This window comes from Aptenodytes patagonicus, unplaced genomic scaffold, assembly GCF_965638725.1.
Source record: "Aptenodytes patagonicus unplaced genomic scaffold, bAptPat1.pri.cur scaffold_69, whole genome shotgun sequence".
Classification (NCBI taxonomy): domain Eukaryota; kingdom Metazoa; phylum Chordata; class Aves; order Sphenisciformes; family Spheniscidae; genus Aptenodytes; species Aptenodytes patagonicus.
The window spans coordinates 463,467-483,586 of NW_027472018.1; the positions used below are offsets into that span (position 1 = coordinate 463,467).

The 20,120-nt window shown below is 72.2% G+C and overlaps 3 protein-coding genes across 4 annotated transcripts; 1 reads left to right on the forward strand and 2 right to left on the reverse strand.

The window, feature by feature from the left end:
* Positions 1-367: 367 nt before the first annotated feature.
* On the forward strand, positions 368-3,380 carry CDK5 (cyclin dependent kinase 5). The gene is made up of 12 exons (XM_076363586.1): positions 368-451; positions 567-655; positions 753-820; positions 985-1,045; positions 1,166-1,222; positions 1,355-1,450; positions 1,710-1,784; positions 1,886-1,982; positions 2,089-2,158; positions 2,324-2,384; positions 2,460-2,540; positions 2,730-3,380. Exons 1-12 carry the CDS (start codon positions 415-417, stop codon positions 2,814-2,816), a joined length of 879 nt encoding a protein of 292 aa, XP_076219701.1. The 5' UTR covers positions 368-414; the 3' UTR covers positions 2,817-3,380.
* Positions 3,381-3,547: 167 nt separating this feature from the next.
* ASIC3 (acid sensing ion channel subunit 3) lies at positions 3,548-13,610 on the reverse strand. 2 transcript variants are annotated; one of them, XM_076363579.1, is made up of 11 exons: positions 13,056-13,610; positions 7,777-7,927; positions 7,575-7,702; positions 6,579-6,729; positions 6,429-6,485; positions 5,838-5,991; positions 5,333-5,424; positions 5,186-5,265; positions 5,014-5,085; positions 4,673-4,725; positions 3,548-3,950 (listed from the first exon to the last, which is right to left on the reverse strand). In XM_076363579.1, the coding sequence occupies exons 1-11, from the start codon at positions 13,608-13,610 to the stop codon at positions 3,872-3,874; spliced, it is 1,572 nt and encodes a 523-aa protein (XP_076219694.1). In that variant the 3' UTR covers positions 3,548-3,871. The 2 variants fall into 2 exon arrangements, with proteins under 2 accessions (XP_076219694.1, XP_076219695.1); XM_076363580.1 differs by lacking the exon at positions 4,673-4,725.
* Positions 13,611-15,134: 1,524 nt separating this feature from the next.
* Positions 15,135-19,797, reverse strand: ABCB8 (ATP binding cassette subfamily B member 8). Its single transcript, XM_076363581.1, has 16 exons — positions 19,709-19,797; positions 18,839-19,118; positions 18,563-18,718; positions 18,383-18,477; positions 18,164-18,269; positions 17,920-18,081; positions 17,716-17,801; positions 17,540-17,637; positions 17,335-17,440; positions 17,197-17,230; positions 16,971-17,107; positions 16,785-16,879; positions 16,325-16,458; positions 16,028-16,175; positions 15,406-15,656; positions 15,135-15,301 (listed from the first exon to the last, which is right to left on the reverse strand). The coding sequence occupies exons 1-16, from the start codon at positions 19,795-19,797 to the stop codon at positions 15,221-15,223; spliced, it is 2,058 nt and encodes a 685-aa protein (XP_076219696.1). The 3' UTR covers positions 15,135-15,220.
* Between the last annotated feature and the right edge of the window lie 323 nt (positions 19,798-20,120).

The following is a 20,120-nucleotide window of genomic DNA, read 5'->3' on the forward strand; positions in this document are numbered from 1 at the left end:
GGGGGGGCTGACCCGGGGATCGGACCCGGGGATCGAACCCGGAACTCCGGCGGAGGCGGGAGGGGAGGAGGTGTGGCTGGGGGCGTGGCCGGCGCCGGGAGGTGTGGTGGCGGGCGCCGGAGGAGTGGTCGGCGCGGGGGCTGCCGGGAGGTGTGGCGGGGGGGGGCGTGGCGGTCGCGGGGGCTGCCGGGAGGTGTGGCATCGGAGGGCGTGGCCGGCGCGGGGGCTGCCGGGGGGTGTGGTATCGGGGGCGTGGCCGGCACGGGGGCTTGCCGGGAGGTGTGGCGGAGGGGGCGTGGCGGTCGCAGGGGCTGCCGGGAGGTGCGGCGGCGGCGGCGGCGGCGGCGGGGCCGAGCCGAGCCGAGCCGAGCCGAGCCGGGCCGGGGTGGCGGGGCGGGAGCGGAGCGCGGCGCGATGCAGAAGTACGAGAAGCTGGAGAAGATTGGGGAAGGTGCGGCCGGGCCGGGGCCGTGCGGGAGGGGCCCGGGCGGGTGCGGGGGACGGGGGCGGTGCCGGCGGGCCGGCCGGTCGGTCGGTCGGTGCGGCAGTGACCCGGCTGCCCGCAGGCACCTACGGGACCGTGTTCAAGGCCAAGAACCGGGAGACGCACGAGATCGTGGCGCTGAAGCGGGTGCGGCTGGATGATGACGACGAGGTGAGGCGGGGGGGCCGGAGGCCGGGGGCCCGGGGGCCCGGGGGCCGGGGCCGGACCCCCCCCGAGCCCCCCCCCGAGCGCGCCCCTCTCTCGGCAGGGCGTGCCCAGCTCGGCGCTGCGGGAGATCTGCCTGCTCAAGGAGCTGAAGCACAAGAACATCGTCAGGCAAGGGGGGGGGGGGGGCTGCGAGGCCGGGGTGGCAGGGGGCTGCCCCCCCCCTCGGGTGCCCCCGGGGCCGGGGGGGAGCCCCGTCCCCCTCTCCGGGGCTGTATTCGCTCCGTGGGTTCGGCCGGGCGGTGCGGGGCCTCAGGGTCCCCTTCCCCTCGCAGGCTCCACGACGTCCTGCACAGCGACAAGAAGCTGACCCTGGTCTTCGAGTTCTGCGACCAGGTGAGCGCCGGGGCAGCGCCAAAACCGGGGCAGCGCCAAAACCGGGGCAGCGCCGAGGCCGGGGTCACTGCTCCCGTCCCCTGCCGCTCCCTGACGTGGCCCCCGCTGGCTTCTCCCCAGGACCTGAAGAAGTATTTCGACAGCTGCAACGGGGACTTGGATCCGGAGATCGTCAAGGTGCGTTTGGGGGGGGGGGCTCTGGAAGCCCTTGGGGGACCCGGTGCTCGTCCTGCACTGGCTGCCACAAGAACCGGACCGCGGCGTCGAGGGCCTGATGCGTCCCGCTCGGGCCTGCGCTCTTTTCCACAGTCGTTCATGTACCAGCTGCTGAAGGGCCTTGCCTTCTGCCACAGCCGCAACGTCCTGCACCGAGACCTCAAACCCCAGAACCTGCTCATTAACAGGGTGAGAGCCGGGGAGCGGGCGACGGCCGGGGCTGCGTTGCCGGCCTGAGGCGCCCTGGCTGAGCCGGGCGGGGGGTTACGCCGGGGAGCAGGCGGCTGTCTGTCCACAGCTTGCGGCTCCGTCTCTCCCTTGTGTTTCTGGTCAATGGGAAAGGGCGAAGGGTCCGGAGCAGCGGCTGCCGCCGGCCCCGAGGCGTGGGGCGGGCAGCAGGACGGGGCGTCTCCTGCGAAGTCCTGCTGACACGGTGCTTTCACTGCAGAACGGGGAACTCAAACTGGCTGACTTCGGCCTGGCCCGGGCCTTCGGCATCCCCGTGCGCTGTTACTCGGCGGAGGTGAGCTGGGAGGTCTGCGCTTTCGCTGGAGGCCTTCTGGATGGGAGCTTGGCTGTCCCGTCCCCCGGCGGGCTGAGCGTCTCCCCCATCCCTCTGCGCAGGTCGTCACACTGTGGTATCGGCCCCCAGACGTGCTCTTTGGCGCCAAGCTCTACTCCACCTCCATCGACATGTGGTCAGCCGGCTGCATCTTCGCAGGTAGTGCCACCGGGGGCTGCCGGCACAGGGGGCTGCCAGCGCGGGGGCTGCCAGCGCGGGGGCTGCTGGGGCTGGGGCCATGGGGCTCATTCCCTCTCTTCCCTAGAGCTGGCCAACGCGGGGCGGCCCCTGTTCCCGGGGAACGATGTGGATGACCAGCTGAAAAGGATTTTCCGATATCCTTCTGGTGCCGTGCGGGGCCTGCGGCGGGAGGGGGGCTGCCCCCCTCTCCTGGGCAGGGGAGCGGGAGGGGGCTCTGCCCACGTTAGGTGGGGGTGGGCTGGGTGACGGGTGGCTCCACGCTAGCTGCAGTGGTGGCCCTTGACGGCTGCTGTCCCCACGCTGCTGGGAACCCCCACGGAGGAGCAGTGGCCGGCCATGGCCAAGCTGCCGGACTACAAGGTGAGGTGTGGGCGGGCGGGAGGGGGAGGCCGGGGCAGGGGGGCAGCCAGCCAGGGCTCACCTCTCTGTCCCCAGCCCTACCCCATGTACCCTGCCACCACCTCCCTGGTCAATGTGGTGCCCAAGCTGAACGCGACCGGACGGGACCTGCTGCAGGTGAGCGCTCTGCCCGTTCCTCCTGCCCGTCCCTCCTGCCTGCACCGTGGGGCTTCTCCGGGAGGGAGAGGAGTTTTGGCTTCTTGGGGCGGGCGCCCTCTCCCCTTGCAGACCCACGCCTGTCTGGGGGGGCGGGGGGGCCGTGGCTCGCCCTGCCTTGGCCTCACCTCCTATCTCTCCCCTCCCCAGAACCTGCTGAAGTGCAACCCGGTGCAGCGGATATCGGCAGAGGAGGCTCTCCAGCACCCCTACTTCACAGACTTCTGCCCTCCCTAGGGACGCCCCTGTGCTGGCCCGGCCCCGCGCTGAGCCGGGGGGCAGCACCCCAGCTCCTGGCACGCTCCCGGCAGCGGTGGGGAGGGGACAGCCCCCCAGGGCAGCGGGGGGGATGCAAGGTGAGGAATGAGGTGCCAGCACCCCAGAACCGCAGGCCCCCTGCCCTGTATTTATTAGGTTTTTAACCCAATGCTGCTCCCGGTTCTTGCCCTGCCTGCGGGGTGCTGGCATGGCCCCCCCTGCCCCTGACCCCCCCCAGCCCTGCAGCAGGGCCGGGGCTGCTCCCAGGGCTGGCCGAGAGCGCACAGAGCCCTCCCTGGGGCCACGGGGCCACGGTGCTGGTGGAGGGGCAGGACCCTCTGGGACCAGGCACGGGGACCCCAGTGGGGTGGGACCCCCCTCCCCTCCTCTCCCTGCTCCCCCCTGGCCCCTTCCCCGGCAGGGGAGGGGGTCCCGGGTGCCAGCTCCCCGGGGGGGGTGGCACCCCGTTTCTTTTCTACCGTGCTGCTGTACATGGGTGAATGTGCGTGTTTGTTACCTCCATAAAGAGCTTCCCTCTCCCCAGCACCTGCCTCCTCCTTCCTGGGGCACCAGGGGACCCCCTTATTGCCACGTACCGGCCCCCCCACCACCCCCAGCCCCCCCAGTGCAGGCCTGCCCTGCTCTGCACAGCCCCTGCCCCTGTCCCCCCACCAGCAGCACAGGAGCCGGGGCCTGGGGCAGGTCTTTAATGGGGTGGGGGGCCGCAGCGAGCGGGCGTCGCATGTACAGCGCAGCGGGGAGGGGTGCGGGCGCAAGCAGCACATGCAGGTATGCGGGAGTAGGGCCGGGGGGGCCCCACCACCCACAGCCCCCCGCCGCCCCCTGGGGGGAGACCCAGAGTGGGGCACCTCGGGCCCGGTACCAGCCCTGCAGCCGCGTGGGGTTCCCCGGTCCAGGCGGGGCAAAGCGGCAGGGGCGCCTGGGTCTGCTGCCAGCGGCCCCCCAGTCCCCCCCCCCGGCCCGGCCGGGGGGCGCAGGGCTGGGCCCTCAGCAGGCGAACTCCTCGAAGGCGCCTAGAGCCGGGTGACGAGGTAGCACGTTCGGGGCGAAGCTGAGACTGTCCGCGTGGCAGCGCAGGGGGTGACGGGCACTCTGGGGACAGCGGGGGGGGGGGGCGTTTGGGGGCAGCCGGAGACTCTGGGTGGCTGCTCCCCATGCCCCGGCTGCGCTGCAGCCGCCGTCCTTGCCCCCCTGCGCCTGGCCATGCTGGGGGGCTGTGCCCGCACCCCTCGGTCTGCCCCAGCTTTGCCCCGGGAGCCCCCCCAGCGCCGGGGGGGGGGGGTGCCCAGCACGCACCTGCTGCAGAGCAAGGCTGTGGCTGTCCCCCTTGTCCCCAAGCAGTGAGCCTCCCCTGGGACTGGGGCTCTCTCCTGCCCCACAGCGTCCTGGGGGGAGAGGTTGGGGAGGGCCCTGGCCAGTGTGGCCAAGGGGGTGTCGGGGGGCCCTGGGCAGGGGGGACCCGGGGGATGCAGTGCCAAGGAGAGATGTATGAGGATGGGAGCGGAGCCGGCGGGGGGGCAGCCTCCACGCGCCAGCTCCAGGGATGATGCCAAGAAAAGCCTGGGATGGAGGGAGGGGGATGCGGAGCCCCGGGGCCTGCCTGCAGGGGAACGGGGGGGGGGGTCACAGCCCCGCTGCGGGGCCACAGCTCCCCGGCAGGGCACGTGGCCGTGTTCTCCTCACCCCTCACTGTGCCCCCGGCCAGGGACCCCCTTGACCCCCATGGAGGGAGGCAGCCCCGTGGTCCCCCATGCTGGCATTGCCAGGGTGGGGGGTCTGTGGGTGCTGCCCCCCCCGTCCCCCAGGATCTCTACCTGGGCCCTGGAGGGAGCGGGACAGCGGGACTGCCCGGGACCGCTGGATGCTCCTGGCAGGCGGCGGGGGCGCAGGACAGACGGACGGACGGACAGAGAGGAGCGAATGAGCGCGCGGGGTCCAAGCGGGAGACGGTGCCGGTCCCGGGGCGGGATGAGGCCGAGCAGCAGATGGGTGGGATGAGGTGCAAGGTCCCCCCCTTGCCGGCTGTGCCAGGGGAGGGGGGACGGGGCGGGCTGGGTCGCAGCCCGGGGGGGTTGGGGGGTGCTGAGGGGGGTGCAGCCCCCAGCGGGGCAGGGCTGGGTGGGCTGAGCCGGAGGGGGGCTGTGGGGGGGGTTACCAGGGTGCTGCTGTCGCTCCTGGGGGTCCTCTTCTTCTCCTTGTAGAAACTGAGGAGTTTGTCCCGGAATACCTGGGGGAGTTGGGTCAGAGCCCCACCGTCGGCCCGAGCACCCCCTGGCTGTGGGGCAGCATGGGGGGTGGGGGTGGGGGTGGGGCAGGCTGGTGCTCACCTCATACAGGTAGTCAAAGATCTCCAGGATGGTGAGGAGGCTGGCACCAATGAAGAGCCCCATCTGCCCCCCGATGTCGCCTGGGCAGAAGGGTGGCATTAGAGGGGGCTGCCCCCCTGGACCCCCCCAATCCCCTCGGGCACTCACCCAGCAGCCCCGCCACCTCGTACGCCTTCTTCTGCTCGATCATCTCGTAGTTCAGGGCCTCAAAGAAGATGTCCAGGACCAGCACGTTGTCCCTGGGGAGGGGACAGACATGTCTGGGACGGACAGATGAGCCGCCAGGCAGCATCCCCAGCCTCGGGGGGGGGGCCGGGGGGGGGCTGTTCCGTGCCACGGTGTGCTGATGGGATGGGACGGGACGGAGGGGTCTGCCCTGTGCTGGGGTGGCACAAGGATGTACTGTGCCGTGCCATGCCACACTGTGCCATGCCATACTGTGCCATGCTGTGCCATACTGTGCCATGCTGCGTGGTTTTTCCCTGTGCTGGGGCAGATTTGCACAGAGGAGTCAGTGCCGTGCCGTCCCGTGCTGTGCCAGTTCACGTATGCTGGAGGATGCCGTGTGTCTGTGCCATGCCAAGTCACACCGTCACACTGTGCCATGCCATGCGCTGGTGGGGCCATGGGTCAGCGCGGTGGTGGCACTCACGCGATGTACTGCTCCGTCTTGTTGAACTTCTTGGCCAGGTACCTGGCGGAGGCCTTGCTGGGGATCTTCACCATGGAGAGCTCTTTGCCGTAGCGCACCATGGCACAGGGCGTACGGCAGGCACAGTACTCGCTGTCCTTCTTCACCAGGAAGTCTGGGAGGGGTGTGGGTGAGATGGGGACCACAGGGATGGCGTGGCTGTGACCCCCGCCCGCGCTGGGGATCGGGCTGCTCTGAGGATGGAGCCCGGGACCCAGCCAGAGCCTGGGCGGTGGCAGGTGCCGACGGCACGGGATGAGCGTGCCACGATCGCTGCTGGCAGCACATGACGGGGGGGGGGGGAAGCCCAGACCTGCATGTCTGCGGTCTGAGCAGGCAGGGACAGCAGTGACACCCATCCCCCTGCCCTGTGAGGGCATGGGGACACCGGCACCACGTTCACAGTGATGGAGCCTGGGGGGGGGGGGGGGTGGGCAAGGGGTCCTGGGGGCATCTGGGTTGTCCGGGGATGGTGGCCCCTGGGGTGAGACCCTGGGCTGGGCTGGGGATACCAGAGGTGGCAGCAGGGGGGGGGTTGCCCCCGGTACATACCCAGTGCAGGGTCAGCACACTCCTTGTACTGCTCCGGGGTGCAGACGTTGGCATTGCCTGTGGGGCAGCGGAGGCAGCAGTCGCAGGGGCAGGAGGGTCTTCCCACCGCCCCAGCCCCACAGCAGCTGCCCCCCCATGTCCCCCTCTCACCTGGCATGTGCACCATGCGGCAGTTGCAGTTCTCGGCCAGGTAGCGGGTCTCGCAGTCCAGGCGGCAGGCGGTGATGCTGTAGTTGGTGAAGAAGTCGGACTCGATGGGGGTGGCCTTGCAGTCCCCCCAGGGTGGGGGCAGGTACACCAGCTGCCGGCCGCAGGCTAAGGAAAACACGGCGTCCCCAGCATCCCCAGCCCACCGTGGTGCCCTGTCCCTCAGGCAGAGCTCGTCCCATGCAGCTGGTGCTGCGGGGGTCATGCCACCCTGGAGACCCCCGCTCCCACCCCTGCCCCTCCTCACCGGGCATGAGGACGGGCGTTGGGGCCGGCATCACCCACAGCCGGTGCAGCAGTGGGAGGGAATGGGCCAGGCAAGGACCAGCATGCAGCACCAGCCCAGAGCACACGGAAGCCAGACGGAGGGGGGGGGGGTCAGCACGGACCCCCACGCTTCCTGCAGTGGGCAGCACCCAGATGGGCAGTGTGAGGTCGTGCCATGGCCAGTGCGGGGAGTGTGCTTGGCGAGGGAGCAGTGCGGCCCGGCCAGGCACCCATGGGTGCTGAGGGCCACGCTCCCGCTGCCACTGCGCTCCCTGCCACCCGCGCCGCGAGTGCCAGCGCACATGGAGACACCCACTCAAGACACCTAAATTTAGGTGTCTGGCTGTGCAAGCTGGATGCCGCCCCTGCCGACGGTCTGTTCGGCAGGAGGCTGGGGGGGTCGCTGCCGGGAGCCAGTGCCTGCGGTGGGACCGAGTGGTCCTGGCGTGGGGCTGCCCCACACCATGCCGCGGTGCTCCCGGCCATCGCGGTGGCAGAGCTGCTGTACCGATGGTGCGGTACCTGCTGTGTTGCACAGCTCGACACGGGACCTCCCTGTGGGGACAGCTGCGGCTGTGCCGGGACTGCCCGAGCCCCGGGTGGGGTGGGGGTGGGGGGGGCTGCACCCCTGCAGACCCTTCCACGCACTGCTCGGGCATTGTGGCTGGATACCCGCTGCTGCTGGCAGGACACGAAGGTCTGGAAGCCGGGTGCCACACCAAAACCCAGCTGGTCGATGAAGGGGGGCTCCTCCTGGCTGTGGATCTGCACCTTCACCCCTGCCTCGTAGGAGGTCTCGTCTGCAAGGCAGGGAGGGCGTCGGGGGCGCGGGGCAGCAGCCGTGCCATGAGCAGGGCTGTGGGGGGGCCCTCACCCGTGTCCCCCCAGACGGGCAGGTATTCCTCCTGCTGGACATTGAGCATCAGCTCCAGGCCATTCCCCGCGCCGCCCTGCAGCGTGGTCAGCACCTCCCGGCCTGGCCCCCCCGAGTTGAAGGTGTAGCACTTGCCGAGGCGGGTGAAGATCTGTGGGGACAGGGCAGGACCCTCAGCGCCCGCCATGGGGCCGCCCGCCGGATGGCGGCATTTGGGGGACTGGGGGATGGGAGCTGAGCCCCTGCCTGCCCTGCACCCACTGAGCAGGGCTGGGGGGGCAGCATCTGGGGACCCTGCACAGCCCCAGTGAAGGATCCCAGTGTCCCACAGGACCCCGTGCAGGATCCCAGCAGCCTCAGTGCAGGATCCCAGCGCCCCATCAGCCCATGCACAAGGGAAGGGGCTGGTGCATCCATCCCTTTCCCTTTGGGACCAGTGTGGGGCTGCGGATGGGGCCATGGGGTGGCTGCTGCTGTCCCTGCCCCAGCGTGGTGTCCTTGGTTCTGCCAGGTCCCAACAGCCCAGGCGTCCCAATAGCCCTGCGGGACCCCTGCCCTGTGTCCTGCCCCGTGTCCTGCCCCGCCGGGCCTCAACGGCAGAGGGTTGGTCCCTCCCCAGCCCTGGCCAGGCAGGACACGGGATCCCAACCCCTGGGAAGGCACCCACAGCCTCCCCTGCCCGGGGCTGACCCACCTCTTCCTGCAGCCCCCCAGCACGGAGAAGGCCCCCACCAGCCTCTGCGGCTGCTTTGCAGTGAGCACAGACCTGCAGCTGCAGCCCCACAGCCCCATGTCCCTCCCATGACTCCCCATCTCCACCACGCTTCCCCGCAGCCCCACGTCTCCCCACGGCCCCATGGGTGCAGGGTGGGCAAGAGGAGCCATCCCGGGGCAGTGCGGTGGGAGCTTTGCCAAGCGCCTTGGGGCTTGGGGACAGTGGAGTGGGCAGGCGCCGTGCCCCCACCCCGCCATCACTCCACAGCCTGTGTACCCCATCGCCCCACAGCCTGCACAGACCCCATGGCCCCAAAGACTGTGCACCCCATGGCCCCACAGCCAGCACCCCGCCATTGCCCCACAGCCTGCACAGAGCCCATCACCCCACAGCCTGTGCACCCCATGGCCCCAAAACCTGCTCAGCCCTGGGGGTCCTGCCCAAGCCCTGCCCAGGGCAGAGCTAGCCGGGGATGGGGCTGCTGTGGGTCCTGCCCGGGGCAGAGCCAGCCGTGGCCATGGCTGTGGCTGTGGCAGTGGCCATGGCGGCGGCACTGGCACTCACGGCAGTGACGTTCTCGGGGCCGCAGTCCCAGCTGCGGAAGCGACAGTGCAGCAGCATCTTGTGGATGGGGTGCCCAGCGCGCTGGTAGAAGGCGCCCAGGTCGTAGCTCTTGCTGAGGAAGAAGCCGGCGAGGTTGGGGGGCTGCCCCAGCGCCCGCAGGTAGCGGGGGAAGTCCTCCCTCCCCACCCCCAGCAGCTCCCTGCCCAGCCAGAACAGATCGTTGGGGGTGAGCTGGGAGCGCTGGATGCGGTTGCAGTTGCAGAGGGTGATGGTGGGGAAGACGAGGACACGGCTCTCCGCCTCGTCCAGCACGGTGACATGGGGGTACGCGGCGTAGTGCCGGACCCGCTCCCCCGCCTGCAGCAGGAAGGCGCCCAGCGAGGCCAGGAAGGCACCGGCCCAGAGCAGGCGGCACGGCGCCGGCGCCCCGGGCACAAAGATGTGCCCCAGCCCGTGCAGCATGCAGGAGCGGGCGAAGGCCGCCAGGTCGGCCGCCCCCCGTGCCCCCACGCCTGGCCCCGGCAGCTCGGCAGCCATGGCAGCCCGTCCTGCCCGGCTCTGCTGCGGCTCTGCAGGGGAATTGGGTTTCAGCACGGCTCCGGGGGGACGCAGGGTGGCGGGGGACGTAGGGCCGCGTGGGGACACGTGGGGCTGCGTGGGGACACATGAGCAGGGAGGGCACGAACCAGGATGGTGATGGGGACCGGGGCTTGGCTTAGCCACGGCGGCAGAGGCTGTCATCTCCACCAGGACCTGGGACCCTGCCCTGTGCCAGCGACCCCAGAGCCCCCAGGGACCCCAGCACCCACAGCCAGGGACCCCAGGGCCCCCAATGCCCCCAGAGCCCCCAGGGACCAGCGCCCAGGGGCAGAGACCCTGCCCAGAGCCCCCAGCGTGACCTGAGCTGAATAACCCTGAGCCACCCCCCAGAGCCCCCCCAGGCCCACAGTCCCCTTCCCTACCAGGTATGCAGCACTTCCCATACTGCAGCCAAAGCCCCCCCCAGCCCCAACCCCCCCCCAGCCTCAGCCGCAGATACAGAGCAGCCTCCCCAGACTCCCAACCCCCACTCCCCCTGGCCTACCCCCCGCCGTGCCCCCGGGGCAGAGCCCCATCCCATGCAGGGGCCCATGGCCCCCACCCCATGGAGGGGCTGCCCCAGGCGCAGGGTGAGGGGCAGCGGGGGCTGCAGCCACGGACCCCCAGTCCCGTCACTGGCCCAAGGGCTGGGGCAGGGTGGTCACCCAGGGGGGCCATAACTGCCCCATGGGGTCAGGGCCCCCCCTGCTATGGGGTGTCTGCCCCCCGGGTGTGGTGTGTCCCCCTCCTGCCCCACCGGGGGGGCGGGGGGGGGGGGGCGCTGCTGTGGCAACGGGCTGCTCCCAAAGAGGGGAGCCGTCACCATGGCAACACGCTGCCCAAGGAGGAAGGGGGGGGGTGGCTGCCATGGCAACTGCTGCCCGGCACAGGGATGTGCTGGGGCCCGGCAGCAGGGGGGGGACTGGGGGGAGGACAGGGACGGGGACACGGCCCTGGCACTGCTAGCCCTCCTGGTCCCCACACTTGGGGTGACCCACCATCATCCCCCCCGGGCCCTGCACCCCAGGGACCTGCTGTCCCTGCACCCCAGAGATCTCCTGTCCCTGCTCCCTATGGATCCCCTGTCCCTGCACACAGCACCCTCCTGTCCCTGTACCCTGGGGCCGTGCTGGCCCCAAGCACCTCCCATCCCTGCACCCCTGGCTTGCCCCATCCCTGCTGGCCCCGGGGGGGAGGCAACTGGGGGGCACAGACCCAGCCCGGATGGCCCTTGCTTTGGACACTCACCACGTGTCCAAGAACGCTGGGGACCCCAGGGACAGGGCTGGGACAAGGCGCCGTGCACAGCCAGCCTCTCCGTCCCAGGCACAGGATGGGAGCCCCAGCAGCCGCGGAGCCCACGGCCAGCAGATGGGACACGGTGCTGGGAGCTGCTGGCTCAGCGTCGAGGCCCAGGGCAGAGGATTATAATCTGTGACTAAGCCCCGGCATTAGCTCTGTATTTTTAGCCGGCAAAGTTGCAGCGGGTGCAGCCACGGCTGCTCAGGCAGAAGTTTCTCGCCGCCAGCCAGAGACGAGGCGGCAGCAGGGCCAGTCGTGCGGCACACGTGGGCAGAGCCCGACGCTCCTGCTGGCGTCCACGAGCCCAGGGCCAGCGGGAGCAGCACAGCACGCATGCACCCCCCACGACCCTCGGGCACAGGAACGGAGACGGGTGCCTGTGCACCCCTGCGGCAGGCACAGGCCCCGCACGCCGGCGGCACACCAGGGCCCTGGCGGCTCAGCCACGCTCCTCAGAGAGGCGCCGGCTTCCAGGCTGCAGCGAGCCACCACCGTGCAGCACATGCCACCCGGGGTCCTGCCCCGGGGGCCCTCAACCCTCCTGCCGCACGTCCCAGCCCTCGAACCCGGGGGCTGCCACCGCCGCCTGGCCCTGCTGCAGGGGCACCAGCAGAGCTGCTCTGGCAAAGGGTGCAGAGGGCGCAGAGCTGCCAAAAGGGATTCTGTTCAACTGAACTCCCAAGGAAAGTTAATTTCGCACACTAAGAGTCTTAAGCTGACGGTAATTGCTGTTGTGGTAACGCGGCTGAGCCCATGGTGACGGTGATGGGGGCCGAGCAGAGCCATGCACGGCGGACACAGGCTGCCCAGCTCCCACAGCATGCTGCTCCCCTGACACTGCCATAGCACAAAGGATGCGCCCGCCCTGCCTGTGCCACCACCCCTGCCCGTGCCACCGCCCCTGCCCGTCCTACCCCATGCCACCAGCCCTGCCCGTGCCACCGCCCCTGCCCGTCCTGCCCCATGCCACCAGCCCTGCCCGTGCCACCGCCCCTGCCCGTCCTGCCCTGTGCCACCACCCCTGCCTGTCCTGCCCTGTGCCACCACCCCTGCCGGTCCTGTCCCATGCCACTGCCCCTGCCTGTCCCTCCCCGGCAGGCACTGCCCCAAGCGGGTCTCGCAGGACCTGGTGCAGGCTGCCTGCAGCCATGGTTTGCTGGAGGGAGACAAGCGCTGGGTTGGGGGTCCACGTGTCCACCCGGGGCTGCATAGGGCAGGGAGGGCACCTGCTGCCCTGCTGCCCACAGCAGCCCACATCTGGGAAGGGACGTGGCAGCCCTGCTCCCCCCGCCATGCTCCAGCAGCTGCCCGCACCCTGCATGTCACCCGGGGCTGAGCCTGCAGCCCAGGGGACGCAGCTTAGCCCCGTGCGGCCCCCCTGGCATGTCACCGGGGCACAGCAGGTGTGGTGGAAGCACAAGGGCACCGGCGATTCCCTGGGCCGGGAGCAGAACGGGCACAGCCCCAGGAGCGGTGGAGGGTGCTGGGGGCAGCGCCGGGGCTGGGCACCCATGGGCTGCGGGGGGACGGCTCCAGCACAGGGGACCCCCACCCACGCTGGGGCAGGCCGTGTGGAAGAGCTGCAGGCATGGGAGCCTGTGTGCAAACACAGCCCGGGGGAAGCGGCTGCTGCTGCCGGTGCCTGGGCAGCATCTGAGGCCGGCGCAGGGGGAGCGGGGCTGTGGGATGTACCCACCAGCATCCCGTACTCGTGAGCATCCCGTGCCCAAGTGGCTGCATGCAGGCAGAGCTGCCTGGCCCGGAGCAGGGCCCCTGCCACAGCACAGCTCCAGCCTGGGCACCATTCCCAGCCGCCTGGCACCCCCACGGCGAGCACAGCGTGGGGGCACCCCAGGCTGGCACCCAGCCTGCTGCAGCACCTGGGATGGTGGGCATGGGCCAATGTGCTTGTGGGCGGTGGGATGCGCCAGTGGGACGGCTGCGGGTCGGGAAAAGGGGCTCACCCATTGGTGCCACAGCAGCCCCAGCACGCCGGTGCCCAACCCTGGTGGGACGCCCGCAGCCGTTTGCGGTCCCTGGGGGTGTGCAGCCACCCCGTCCCCGGCGGCACCCTCTCCTCCGTCGGGGCGCCTGCACACGCCCCGAGGCCGGCACTCACCACGGTGAAGTTGCGGGCGGTGCAGTTTGCGCCGCGGAAGGAGCACTGCAGCAGCATGTCAGCCAGGTCGTGGCCGGTGCGGTTGTAGAACTCGGCCATGCTGAAGGGCTTCGCCTTGAAGTTCTTGAAGTTGGCCTTGTCACGCAGGGCGGCCAGGACGTGGGGCTCAGCCAGCTGCGGGTTGCTGATCTCGTAGCGGTCGTTGAGCAGCGCCAGCAGCTCGCCCACGTGGTACATGTCGTTGCGGGTGATCTTGGAGAATCGGAACTCGTTGAGGTTGCAGATGGTGATGGCCGGGAAGGTGAGGTTGTGGGCAGCCACCTCGTCCAGCTTGGTGACGTGGGGGTAGGTGAGGAAGTAGGCGATGCGCTCGGCGCAGACCAGCAGCAGCAGCCCCAGTGAGCCCAGGAAGAAGGCGCCCCACAGCACGCGGCGCAGCGACACGGCCCCGTAGGCGAAGACGTGGCTGATGCCGTGCAGCGAGGAGCTGTGGGCGAAAGCCCGCAGGCTGGAGAGCCCCTCGCCCTCCCCGCTGCCCTCCGAGCTCGCCCTCATCCTGCCGCCGGGCCCCCGGGCTCCCCGCCGCCCTCAGCCCCCCCGCGCCCCCGGCCGCTCCCGGCCCATCGCCGCGCCGGGCTCAGGGTGCTGCGGGCAGGCAGGGGAGGGCAGGGAGAGGCAGGGCTGGGCAGGGCAAGGTGGGCAGGGTAGGGTGGGCAGGGCAGGGCAGGGGAGGGGAGGGGAAGGCAGGGCTAGGCAGGGCGGGCAGGGCAGGCAGGACCGGCCGCTCCGCCCCCCCGCGCTGCCGGTGCCGCCCGGCCGGTGCCGCGGAGCCGCCGGCCAGCGCAGCCCCGGCCCCGGCCCCGGCCCCGGCCCCGGCTCCGGCTCCGGCTCCGGCTCCGGCTCCGCTCCCGCGGCGCAGTCGCTGCCGGTCTGCGGCCGCCCCCCGCCCCCGCCCCTCCCGCGGCGGCTCCACCCGCCGCCGCCCCCCGGCGAGCACGGGCGGGGGGTGCGGAGCCGAGGGGCCGGGCAGGGCTGGGGGCTGCCCCGCTGCAGCCCCGCTCCTCTCCCTGCTGCTCCGCGGCTCCCCCCCCCCTCCGGGCCCTGGGCACGGAGCCCCCGCTGAGCCCGGCGCGGCGGGGCGCGGCTGGGGGCACTGCAGGACCCCCCCCAGGACCGCGCACCGGCGGCTGCAGAGCCGGCTCCGGCCCGGAGCCCCTCCCGGGGCAGCGGCGGGGCCGGGGGGGTTGGGGTACGGGGGACAGAGAGCCCGGGGGGGGGGGGGAGCGGGACTCGGCAGGCAGCAGTGCCGGGGGGGACGACCCCCGCGGGGTCCCCCCTCGGGCCATGACCCCCCAGCCCCACCGTGGTGGCCCCTGGGACAGGGGACACGCAGCGAGTGACACCGAGATGGAGACCGGCACAGCACGGCCGGGGCAGAACCACCCGCTCCCCTTCCCCGGGGCGGCCCAGGGGACCCCCACCCCGGCGGGTGACACAGGAGGTCCCTCCATTCCGGGGGACAACGCAGGGATCCCTCCACCCAGGGGAGCGACGCAGGGGTCCCCCCCATCCCGGGGGGCGACGCAGGGGGTCCCTCCACCCCGGGGGGTCACGCAGCGGTCCCCCTATCCCGAGGGGTGACGCAGAGGCCCCCCACCCTGGGGTGGGGGAGTGACACAGGGGACCCCCCACCCCAGGGGGTGATTCAGGGTCCTCCACCCCGGAGGAGCGGGTGACACAGGGGTGTGTGTGTCCCCCCCCCTCCACGCAGGACACTGCCGTCCCCGCGGGCTCCAGAGCTGGCCTGCAGGCAGCTGCCGGGCCCAGGGCATGCGCAGGCAGGGAGAGGCGGGGTCAGCCGCTCCGGCCCCGCCCCTAGATCAAACGTCACCCCTCCGCGGCTCCGCCCCCTCCGCGGCGGGGCGGGAGGCTGCGCAGCGACCCCGCCCCCCCCCCCTCGCATCGGGGCGGGGGGGGGGGGGGGGGGGAGCGGGGCCGGTGCCCACCCCCCCGCCGCCCGGTCCTGTCCCGGCTTGGGCCCGCCCCCCGCAGCACGGCACCACACAGCAGAGCCCCCACTGCCGCCTTCCAGCCCTGGTTTATTGGGGAGCAGCAGGGGGGCAGCCCGGGAGCGGGTTCCCCCCCCCCCCGGGTCTGCCCCACACTCAGGATCGGTCCTTGGTCTGCCGGCGGATGAGCTCGGCGTACAGACCCCCCCGTCGCACCAGCTCCTCGTGGGTCCCTGCCTGCGGGGGTGGCAGAGACGGTGTCACCCATGTGGCTGCCCACCCCCTGCCCGCTCCTGCCCACATCTGTGCCCCCCCCCCCCCCCCCCCCCGGCAGTGCTCACCTCGGCCACCCGGCCCTGCGCCAGCACCACGATGAGGTCGGCCCCCCGGATGGTGCTGAGGCGGTGGGCGATGAGCAGCACCGTGCGGCCCGAGACGGCACGGTCCAGCGCCTCCTGCACCACCTTCTCCGACTGGGCGTCCAGCGCACTCGTGGCCTCATCCAGGATCAGGATGGCGGGGTCCTTCAGCAGAGCCCGGGCGATGGCAATGCGCTGCTTCTGACCCCCCGAGAGCGCCGCACCGCGCTCGCCTGACGGGGACCATAGGGGTGCCGGTGCCGCCCCAGCCCGGGGAGAGACCCCCGGATTGGGAGAGCCCCCCTTCCCGAGGACGGGAGCGGAGGGGCGCAGCCGTGTTCCCACACCACCTCCCGCACCAGAGCCAGGGAACCCCCAGGAACGCCAGCACCATCCTGCCTGCAGGGAGCCCAGCGCAGCTGCTGCTCCCTCCTGGCACAGTCTTGCGCCAGCAGTGACCGGCGGCACTTGGGCCACCTTGGCCAGGCGTGCTCGTCCCTCTGTCCCGAGGGGTGGCTGAGCCGGTTTGGGGATGCCTGCCTGCCTCCCACCCCCGCCGTGCCCCACTCCGTGGCGCACAGCCCGGCTGGAGCCCAGCACATACCCACGATGGTGTCGTAGCCCTCAGGGAAGCTGCGGATGAAGCCGTCGGCATTGGCAAGCTGGGCCGCGGCGTACACCTCCGCGTCAGAGGCTCCCGGCTTCCCGAAACGGATGTTCTCCATGATGGTTGTTCCAAAGAGCACTGGCTCCTGGGGCAGCGTCCAGCCCCTCAGCACCGAGCCCTGGACAGGGCCACCTCCCTCCCCTCCCGTGGGGACAGCGTGGCCCCAGGGGATTCCCATCCAGCGCCTAGGGGAAGCGCCCCACGGCAGCCCTGCGCCCCACAGCAGCCCCGAACCTGGCTGATGAAGCCGATGACCTGCCCTCGCAGCCAAGAGGGGTCCAGGGAGGAGATGTTGTGTCCGTCCAGGGTGATGGTGCCCTGCGTGGGCTCGTAGAACCGCTCCAGCAGCGCCGCCACTGTCGACTTCCCTGCGGAGGGGAGCCCTCAGCCCCACGGCACCGCCTGGCCGCGCACCCCCGTGCCCCCCGGCTCCGGCTGCGAGCCCCGGCCTCACAGAGAGCCGCTGGGCGGGCAGGAGGCACAGAGGCCGGTTCCCAGTCCCTGGTGTCCACTGGGCTCACTGGGCAGAGGACTGGGGCGCAGGAGGATGCACCCAGGGACTGGTGAGGGGCTGAGCTGGCATTCCCGGGGAGGCTGGGCTGGGTCCTGCCCTCCCAGCTGGGATGCACTGGCCAGGGGGTCCCCTGCCCTGGGGGTGCAGGGAGGGCCGGGGGGCCGGCAGTTGGGCCGGTACCTCCTCCGGACGGTCCCACGATGGCCACCATCTTGCAGGGGGGCAGAGTGAGGCTGAAGTCCCGCAGGACCGGGTAGCCAGGGCGGGTAGGGTAGCTGCGGGGAGAGGACCGGGGGGCTGCGGGAGCACGGTGCTGGCCCCCAGCCTGTGGGGCAGCTCAGGGGGCTGGAGGGGGGGGACACTCACCTGAAGGAGACACGGTGGAAGCAGATGCGGCCGAGCAGGGAGTGGCTGGGGATGGAGCCCCCCCCCCGCAGCGCCACGCTGGGCTCCAGTGTCAGCAACTCGAAGACACGGGCACCGGCACTCAGACCTCGCACCACCTGTGGGGACGGCGGTGGGAGCACCCCCTAGCCCCCCATCCCCTGCCTCCCAGCCCCGGGGGGCCAGCGGGAGCCCCCGCCCCACCTACCTGCCCAAGCAGGATGGAGATGTTGGCCATGGACCTGCCGGTGCACAAGGGGAAAGGCCAAGCTCAGGACTGCGCCCCGGGCAGGCTGCGGCATGCCGGGGGTGCCGGGCGAGGCATGGCGCCGAGCCCTGCCCTGACCTTTGCACCGTCTGCGAGGCCACCAGGAAGGACATCAGGTCGCCTGGCGAGAGCTCGTCCCCGGCCATCAGGGAGCCGCCCAGGAAGATGGTCCCCAAGACGATGCCTGTGGGGCGCAGGGTGGAGGTGGGACCCGGGGCACCCCAGCACTGCGGGGTCCTGCCCCCATGGCAACACCGGGTCCTGCCCTACGGCACCCACTCACCATTGAGCGCCAGGTTGGAGAGCCCCTGGAAGGCGGCGATGCCCAGCCCCAGCCGCTCGTTCAGCCAGCCGGCGCGCTCCACCTCGGCGCAGTACAGCCTACAGGCAGCAACGGTGCTGATGTCCCCCGGCCCCCCCGCTGCCCCCGCTGGGCGAGAGCCCCCACTGCCCCCTTACCCTGCCTGCCGGTCCTCCATGGCAAAGGCGCGCACAGTCCGGACATTTCCCAGCACCTCGTCTGCCACCTCGGTGGCCTTGGCCACCTGCGGGGAGAGGGACAGGGAGGGGGGCCGGTGTGGGACACCCCCTGTTCCGGCCCCGGGGGGTCGGGGTCCCTCGGGGGGTGGCAGGGCTGGGGCGGGGGGGTGAGCGCGGGGTTACCTGCTCCTGTGCCCGGCGGGAGAGGCTGCGGAGGATGGCGCCGATGAGTGCCCCGGCGCCCACCAGCACGGGCAGCGCCACAAGCAGGAGGCCGGTCAGCTTGGGCGAGAGCAGGTAGAGCGAGACGAAGCAGCCCGCTGTCTGGGTGCCACTGCGCAGACCCTGGGGGGGGGGGGGGGCAGGGGTGGGTGCTGGGGGCTGGGGGGGGCCGAGAGGGTCCGGTGCCACCAGCCACAGGTCTCACCTGGGAGATGGCGAGCTTGAAGGAGGACTTGAACTCCTGGATGTCAGCTGTCAGCCGGTTCACCAGCTGCCCCGTCCGGTTGGCGTCGAAGAAGGCCACGTCCTGCCTGCCGGGGGGAGCAGCGATGGGCTGGGGGACCACCATACCCCCACACCCTGTCCCCACGCCCCCCGTACCCCATCCCCACACGCCCAGACGCTGCCCCACGGGGCATTATACCGGAGCAGGGAGATGAAGAGCGCCTTACGCATGCTGCCCGCCACCTGCTCCCCGACCCGCGCCAGCAGCGCGATGTACCCAAAGGTCAGCAGCCCCTGCGGAGGAGAGTGGCTCGGAAGGGGCACGGGGCAGGGGCAGCCCCCCGGGACACCTTGCCCGGCTCGGGGTGCCGGCACCCACCTGCAGGCAGTAGACAGCAAGCAGGCGCAGGGCCGGGCGCCGGGCCTCCTGCAGGTAGCCAGTGATGTGGCCGCGGGCACAGCGGGCCACCACGTTCACCAGCTGCCCCAGCAGCACCGGGATGTGGACGTTGAGCAGGGCTGCGCCCAGTGCCAGCTGCGGGGACAGCGGGTGTCACGCCGTGGCACGGGGACGGCAGGGACAGTGGGCGTCACACCACGGCACAGGGACGGTGGGAACAAGGGGAACCGCGGCCACCCACCTGCCCCCACTCACCACCACGGCTGCCGACAGGGCCAGGAGCTGCGGGCGCAGGAAGGTCCAGAATGCCGGCCAGTCGAAGGCAGGCTCTGGCCGGGGCTGCGCGGGCTCAGAGGGGACTGGAATGGCAGGGATGGCGGCCTCCTGGCAGCGCACGGCTGTGCCCAGCAAGCCGAGTGCCACGCAGGCCGTAGCCGGTCCGGCCAGGAGCAGGCAGTGCCGGGCTGGCAGTGCGGGGCCGGGGCAGAGGCGAGGGGGGCCGGCGAGCCCCAGGCGCCCCCCCCCATACCTGAAACTGGGGAGAGGGGTGAGCGTGGGGCACCTGAACTGGGGGCCAGCCCCGGGGACATGGGGGGACCCAGTGAGGGCTGTCCCCCCCAGGCACGGCCAGCCTCCCCATGCCACCCCGGGCGGTCCCGGGGCAGGGGACACTACCGTTTCCCTCCTGGTGCTCCCGGTGTCCCCACTCCCGGACTCCCCCCCGGCTGAGCGCCAGAACCCAGACCCCTCCGCTCTCCCCCCAGTCCCCCCAGCCCCCCTACCAGCATTTGGGATCCCCCAGCCCCACTGCCCCGTGGTGCCCATGCACCCCTGCCACCCCCCCGGGAGCCCCAACCCCCCGGCACCCCCCCACTGCACCCCCAACCCCCAGGGACTCCAAAGTCCGGGCTCCCCCCCTCCCCCCAGGGACCCAGAGTTAGGGCTCCCCCCACCACACCCACACCCCCCCAAGGGACCCAGGACCCCGGGCTCCCCCCGTCCCCCCAGGGGACCGAAGAGTCCGGGCTCGCCCCACCCCAAGGGACCCAGGAGTTCGGGTCCCTCCCCCAGGGGAACCCGGTCGCCCCCCGCCCGCAGGGCCCCCGGCCCGGGGCTCCCCGCTACCTGAGCCCCGGGGCGGGGGACGGCCGCAGCGCAGCGGGGACCGAGCGGAGCCCGGCCCGAGCGCCGAGCGCCCGCAGCAGCAGCAGCATGGCGGCCCGCCGAGCCCGGCCACCCCGCGGGGGCGGCACCGGGGCGGGCAGGGCCGGCACCGGGGCGGGCAGGGGCGGCACCGGGGCGGGCAGGGGCGGCACCGGCTGCGGCGGGCGGAGCCCCAGCACCGCGGCCCGGGCCCTGCGCCGGCCCCGACCCGCACCGGCCCCGCACCGGCTCCCCCGGGCCCCGCGCCCCGACCCCCCGGCCCCGCACCCCCGTTCCTCCCCGGAGCCTCCTCCGGCACCCCAGGGCCTCCGGGGCCCTCGCTCCTCCCCGGGCCCCGCTCCGGGAACCCGGGCCCTGCACCGGGTGTCCTGCC